Consider the following 7,652-nt stretch of genomic DNA (forward strand, 5'->3'; position numbering starts at 1 on the left):
GCGTAGCTGTCGTATCCAAAATCTAAACTAACTAGGTTCACAAGGATTTTTTTAATTTTGAAAAGGTTATCATTAGCAGATTTCTAGGAACCAGACCCGTCATTTTAGCCATTTACCGACTCACATCGAAACACATAAATTACAATCTCAGTAGTAATGGTCACCGATAAGAATGGATCAATTTGCTTTGCAGAAAAAACTGTCAAACCAACAGAACCCACAAAAACTTAGTAACGTATTGAATCTAAGACTACAGATTAACAGTTTCGACGCATTCGACACTAAATAAATAAGAAAATCTATTTTCTCCCGCACGATTTGATATGATTTATTCAGTATATTTTCCATCTGCACGCAATACTAACATTATAAAATAAGATGAATACGATTGTCATTTCGAAACAGACGAAGGTTCCGCTCAACTAATCTGAAACTACCGAGAGGTGTGATTAAAAATATTCAGACCCACTCCTTCGACCTTTGCTGCAATGTTGAGCTCACTGTCGCATCTAAGCAATTTTCGCAGCTCTGTGCGGAAATCTTTTTTAAGCAGCGCGTAGACCAAACAGTTGATAGCACAGTTTAGATGAATCAAGAGAATAGATGCAAGGCGTAATTGAGGAGAGGGCGAGCAAAGTTTGAAATTTAAACAGAAAGAGATATATATGCTGAGACTATAACAAACCACAAACAAGCATAAAACTGCGCCAAGAATCTTAGCTGATAGCCTTTCTCGCTTGTATTTGTACTCGACACGGAAGGTTTGGTTGAACGATAAATGCGCTGCTTGAGAGGCAGCGCTCCTAGAGTGCCTAAAAACTATCATCAAAATTCTCACAAAGATTATCACGAGTAGAAGACATGAAAACAAACCAAAGAATAAATCCACGAAAACCCGATAATATGACTCTATCTCTTTTCTTGGGGTATTATCATAAAACCACAGAAGGCGAATAAATGACACTAAACCTGATGTACTCCATGGTAGGGATATGATGACTGTTATTTTACGTGTTGTCATTTCCGTCAGATATGACAGAGGATACACGATGGCGTGATGTCTGTCGTACATCATTGCCCACAAGTTTAATGTCGATGCAAACAACAGGAAGTTGTAGAAGGCTAACTGAAGACGCCAGTCGCATGGAAACAGGTACGAGCATACTAGGCCAGTCGGCGTTAATAAAAGCCCCACACAAAAGTCTGATACAGCAAGAGATAACACAAACCAGTTACAAATAATCTGCAAGCGCTTTTTTGTCGCTATCAGGCAAATAACAACTCCGTTTCCCAAAATGGCGAAAGCAGAGATTATCAGCCGTGCAGACCAATACCAGGCTATTTTAGGCTCCAGTGAATAATGTCTTTCGGATGATTGTATCCCGGATGTGTTATTCATCTGTTTTTAGCACATTTTATAGCAGTGAAATTACATGTTAGCAGGGAGTCGATCCAACGTGGAGACAATTATCGGGACGATGGTACTGGCTACCTCACGTTGCCATGTCTGTTCTCTCTATCTTCAGTTGTTAAGGGTGGTCTAGATCTTTAACAATAAAAACAGGCTACGTTCAAATGAGCGGCGATACCTGAATCTTGAGTGGAATTCTTGTAACCGATACTATCAGACTTCAGTCTGTAAGAAAACAAGTGAAGTGATTCACAACGCTCTCCTATTTTGCCTCCTTACGCACCAAATATCGTCAGTCGCAATTTCCTATCGTTAACTTCAAGACTCTCCGAAATTATTATTCTACATGCTTTCCTTGATTACCGAAAGACCGGCATTATTACGATCGAGGGCTCCTTCCGAGCAGTACTATGCGCAGATGATGTGTCTAGATCTAGCCCCGATTCTTTTGAGTCTCCTGGCAAATGCAAGAACTGATGCGTTTGGATTAATCAGGTTGGAAACGCAAAGTTATTGTTGTCAAGTTTTCCATCGACTTAAAAGATTACAACTTATTGCAGCAACAGAGACGTCAACAACTACGGGTGCGTGTCTGTCTCAGTTATTAAAATGATATATTAGCATTTAATTACACGTGATGTATATTTAACTGGGTCAAAATGTTTACTCTCCAGAGAATTTAAGTTGGATTATAAAAACAAAACGTGACAAATATCACATTCAAAAACTGAATAAAGGCACTTGTGTCAAGTTTATCGAAATTGCGACGAAAAGGCTTCCCTTACTTGTCTCATCTTACCATTCGTGCGTCGGCGTCTTCTGATCTACTTTCACCCATTTTTCGACAACAATAATAACAAACGTTTACTTGTACAAATTTTTCTAAAGTTCTGATACCTTCAAGAGCAAAAATCAGACAGTCAGCAGCTGAGAACACTTAGTGTTTTCAAATAAGTCAGCGAACCATGTCTGTTTGTCGATTCGTTATTCATAAGCATAACATTACAGGTATTTATTAATCTATAAGAAACAAAATGTCGACAGAATATGGAGAATAATGAAATTACCAAGATTTCGGTCTCACAAAACACACACACTCCAAAATAGCAGCGCCAGTGAAAAAGAAACCAATAACACATACAAAAAGAGAAAAAAAAACAAAACAAAAAAATAGCAAATGCAAACGAGAATAAAGAAAAAAAAGATGCTCTCTAAGCTGGCTAATTCATTTGCTCCCCGCCCGATTTTTTTGGCTGACGAAAGAAGGAAAATCGCTTATCTAGCTCAGAAGTAGTCATAATTGTTGCTGTTATTTCCCTTTTTTTAAGAAAGATAAAAATTTCATTTACTACACCTATACCCGCAGGAGCAGAACTTTCATAAGGCTACTTTGATAAATGCGTTTTCATGATTCTTTAAGAATATTACCGCAGGGCTGATATATCGAAGAAAAACAATTAGCGATATTTACTGGTGAAAATGCATGGTAACCTATCAAGTGCAGGAATATTTTTGCCATTTCGCTGTTGTTAATAAAAAGAGACAGTTTTGCATTTTAATTTTAAGTCGATTTAATTTTTGAAACGGTTTTTTCCATTCGGTCAGTTGTTTGCCAAAAATAAAAAATGACATACCATCTTTCTTTATCCACTACCGCACTCAAAATTTTCCATGTTTCCATGCCCACTTTCTCTCAAGAATTATTAAAAATTGCTGATCTTAGCAGAATGCAAGAAGCGTGTCACATGTGAACTTCATGATGGCCTAACCCACAACACAGCCGTCTGTTATTTGGTCAGTGGTGGAGTATCGAAGGCGGAACGCCAAGCTTAGAATCTGCGTTCGATTTTTGATGAAAATTTAGATTTTTTTGCCCCACGCTGGTGACATTGCCAATAACGTTTCGCTCAGTTAATCTAATATCAAGTTCAGAAAATTATCCGTCCTTTTCATTTTATTTACCAACTCATTCTGTGTTATAATTCAATGTTTCTTTTGTTAATATTTTTCGTTATTTTCAGTTTTATTTATTTCCATTTTTATAAGCACTCTTTTTTTTATACTTCCGTGCAGTGTTTATTAGTGAACGTAAAACCAGTTTCAGCATAATCTGAACGATCTAGCGCATTGGACCATCGTTGTTTCATAATCAAAAAACTGTACTGAAGTTAAATAAATTCAATAGCGAAATTAACGGAAAAACTTCGTGTTGAAGCTTTGAAATCGGTCTCACTCAAAATTAAATAATATTCATAACTTGGAATGTCGTTGAATACATTACATGTTCTGCAGCTGTGTAAATAAAGGAAAAAAAAAATAGAATTATTTTAAGTCACAGGACCACACATAGGAAGCACAAGTGATTTCCTTACCGACCATTTCCGTGTCGACCATTTGTTGAACAGTCAAAGAAAAAAGTCTGCAGCCAAATTTCCCAATGCTCCAATTTTAGGTGAGTACAGGTATAGATATATATGTGGTCTATAAAAGCTCTAGTGCTCTTTGCTTTCTATACGATCTCAATTGAAAAAAGTGTACACAAACGGTCTCATTATTTTCTAAACCAACAATTCGACTAAGAGATTACGTTTTTATCGAAAACAGAAATAATAACAAAACGGGAGGGAAGAGGGGAGTCTACCTGCGTAAACGAAACTAAATTTTTGCAGTTCCTGATATCTAAAATTGTTTTTCCAGCACTTAAACTGGAAATTCCCTTTTGTATTTGAGGCTTTTATTCAATCAACGTAAATATTCCGTTGAAGATTTAGTAATGTATCGTACCCTAGACTTTCGCTTACTCCTGCGATGTGGTTCTTTCCTTTGTGAGGCAAACATCATATAATCTAAGCGACCTAATAATGAACAGAAAATTACAAATGACTCATAAAGACTTTTAAAGAACAAAAGCTTATTTAGAAAAGACAATGAACTTCGCATCAGCTGAGCTAAAGTAACATGAATGTTAGTCCAAGTAGTAAAACAGTAGAAGGCAGCTGTCACTGAAGAGAAGAAAGAAAATGGAAACTAAACGCTGAAGTTTACTTTACGGATTGGTAGAAGGTTATAATGAAAGGTGTTATGCCAACATCCTCTATTTGAACGGCTTGGATAGCTTTCCTTCCATTGGGTGGTTGATCAACTCTAGAATTTTCGTTGTCAGTTATTGTCAAATCGCTCTGAGAATCATTTGCTGTTCTGAGCTGGTTCCTCACGATATCTTATGAGCTTTCTGGACAATCGGCCTTTTAACCCAGTAGGATTTGTTTGTAAAATGTTTCTGCTTCAGTCCATAACAATTATCCTTTTGGTTTAATAGCCGATGTAGATGAATAGCCCGAGCTGATAACCCTTAAGAGATGGTATCGTTGAATACCATACGTGACAAGGAGGCGTACTGGTACTGGATCTTGATTGTCATCATCGGAATCACAACAGTGTGTGGGAACATGTTGGTTATATACATCATTGCGACGAGGAGAACACTGCACGTCGCAACCAATTGGTTCATACTTTCTCTCTCTTTCTCCGATTTGCTGGTTGGACTCTTAGTAATACCAACTTACATCATCCACACGTTCTTTGTACAACTAAATCTGCATGCTCTTTTAACATTTTATAATCTTATCTTATACGTTTCCGTTGGGAATTTGTGTGCAATGACAGGAGATAGATATCTTGCCATAACAAGACCGTTGACATACGCGTCAGAAATGACTCCTTCGAAGGTCTCGATATTTATACTTATTGCATGGATAGCACCCACTAGTTTGTCACTTTTATCATTGTCATGGAATACTTCGACCGAAACCAAAGACACCATAAACAGAATGTACAGCGGCTTGATTGTAGTCTGTTTCGAGGTAATCCCGTGTTTTATGATGATTTTGGTCCATATCCATCTGTATCTGATAACTCGATATCACAGTCGAAGAATCGCTGCGCAGGGCAATGTCATGGACCGCCACCGCAGCATCAATTATGTCACACGAAGGAGACAAAGGAATCGGGAGAGATCCAATCTCAAGGTTTTTGCAGCAGTGGTCCTGTTGTTTGTCTTTTGTTGGGTTTTGTCAGCGTATCGTGGATTTTGTGAAGTTTTCAGCCTATGTTCTGTAGGCAACGAAATTGTTCAAATCTCCAGAATTCTCATATTTTCAAATTCCGCTGTTAATGTCGTCGTGTACTCACTTTTAAAAAGGGATATAAGGACGGAGCTAAAGCGCTTCCTTAAGTGCCGTGTAAGGCAGGAATCACTTCAATTTGGCCTGGTTACTTTACGAGAGTCGATGAGACCCAGCCGCCTGCTTGAAATTGGCGTTTATACATCAATGCGCGCGCATCAGGGGCCGGAACCTTCTTTAAATCAAGAGCCTCTCTGTCGTAAAGTAGTCGACTGACTTTATGAAATAATTTTATTGCTTACGAATGTTGTTAAATGCAGATGATTGTAGTAAAATCGGTAGTGACATTCACTTCATGAAAACGAACAGCCAACACAAAGGAACGCACGCAAGTCGCTAACGTAACAATCAAGCACAAAGGAAAGCGCGTGAGTCATACGATTATCAACACAAAGGAAAGCGCACAAGTCACCAAAGAAACAGTCAAGCACAAAGGAAAGTAGGCTAGTCACCAAAGAAACAATCAAACATAAAGGAAATCGTGCTGTCTGTAATCCTATCAAACAAACACAAAGAAAAGCGCTTAGGTCACAAACGTGACAATAAAACCCAAACAGCGCACGAGTCACGAACGCAACAATCAAACACAAAGCAAAGCACACAACGTGCGAGAGTCACTGACGTATCAACCAAACACAAAGGAAAGCATGCTATTCAAAAACGTAACAATCAAACACAAAACAAAGTGCGAAAGTCACTAAAGCATCAACCAAGCACATAGCAAGGGGAGCGAGTCATTAACTCAACAATCACATAAAACAAAGTGCTCGAATCACTAACGCCATAATCAAACAAAAAGTAAAGCGCGCAGTCAAAACGTAATAATCAAACAGAAAGTAAAGCGCGCCAGTCAATAACATAAAAATTAATCGCAAAGTAATTCGCGCCAGTCATTAACGTCACAATCAAACGCAAAGTAAAGCGCGCCAGTTACTAACGTCACAATCAAACACAAAGCAATGCGAAAGAGCCATTAACTAAACTATCAAACGCAAGTCGTTAACTCAACTATCAAACACGGTTTACGGTCAATTCGCCACCACAACAAACTCGCCACCATTGAAAGCCACCGGTGGCGATTTGACTTTCATTTCCGCATTTCAAACTGTATCAGATTCCTTCAAGGGAAGAAGAGCTCCATAAAATGTGCCCCGATCTCGATGTTTGGCTTCGTAGCTCAGTTAATATTAACTCCCATTTTAGTACCTGAGAGGCACTATATAAATAGGGAAGAATCTAGTATTCATCGAGTGCAGATAGGTCCTCGACGAAAAGTGACCAATTCAGTAAAAGCACTTACCGTCTGCGATGAAGAATAATTATGTCATAATTGGGAAATTTGCAAAGTATAGGACAAGTGTAATGGTTAAAATTTGTCAATTTGATGCCTTGGCCGTTTTACTGCTATCTATTAACTCCGAGCCATCGAGACTCTAAAAAAAATTAAAATAGGTAATAGTCAATTGTCAACCATTGCAAAGTGGATTCTCCTTCGTCCTATGGAAGCGCATATGTTTCTAGGGTTGGTCTTTGCAGTCAATAGGACACCTAGAACATTAGTTTCAAATTCGGATCTACTTAAAGACAAGTTCCGCGCAGCTCAGAGGGCACAGCATCTGACCGCACCATGTTGCGGTCTGTCATTAGAGTTCAAATCCTGACGCGGAGAATATTTTCAGTTTGGTTTTCGTTATTTTCTTGTTTTTGTCTTGCTCTTGTTCATCGTATTTTCTCCTTGCTAAAAAAAGTCTTTTATGTCTTTATGGGTTTTAAAATACGTATATTAAGTATCATCGAACTGATTGCTTACTTTGCTCAAGAAGTACATTCCTACACGAATTTCTTAGTAAATAAAACGAGACAAGTTCTTCTTAAAAGAATAGCAAATCTAAATGGACGACGACGCCACCGACGCAGCATCACAGTTTCTTGAGAAAATTACTCTCTTTATTCATTGCAAAGATGATTCTTTTCGTCCTATCGGATAGTGCATATGTTTCTAGACTTGATCTTTTTAGTGCATAGGACTCTTAATACATGAGTTTAAAATTGAGCCT

General features: G+C 38.1%; 2 protein-coding genes across 2 annotated transcripts; one reads left to right on the forward strand and one right to left on the reverse strand.

Moving 5' to 3' along the window:
- Positions 1-242: 242 nt before the first annotated feature.
- Positions 243-3,092, reverse strand: LOC131796852 (octopamine receptor beta-2R-like). Its single transcript, XM_059114459.2, has 2 exons — positions 3,046-3,092; positions 243-1,636 (listed from the first exon to the last, which is right to left on the reverse strand). The coding sequence occupies exon 2, from the start codon at positions 1,397-1,399 to the stop codon at positions 434-436; it is 966 nt and encodes a 321-aa protein (XP_058970442.2). The 5' UTR covers positions 1,400-1,636; positions 3,046-3,092; the 3' UTR covers positions 243-433.
- Positions 3,093-4,770: 1,678 nt separating this feature from the next.
- Positions 4,771-5,811, forward strand: LOC131796707 (histamine H2 receptor-like). The gene has a single exon (XM_059114315.2). The coding sequence runs from the start codon at positions 4,771-4,773 to the stop codon at positions 5,809-5,811; it is 1,041 nt and encodes a 346-aa protein (XP_058970298.2).
- Positions 5,812-7,652: the final 1,841 nt, after the last annotated feature.

The sequence above is a fragment of the Pocillopora verrucosa genome, chromosome 1 (assembly GCF_036669915.1).
Source record: "Pocillopora verrucosa isolate sample1 chromosome 1, ASM3666991v2, whole genome shotgun sequence".
NCBI lineage: Eukaryota > Metazoa > Cnidaria > Anthozoa > Scleractinia > Pocilloporidae > Pocillopora > Pocillopora verrucosa.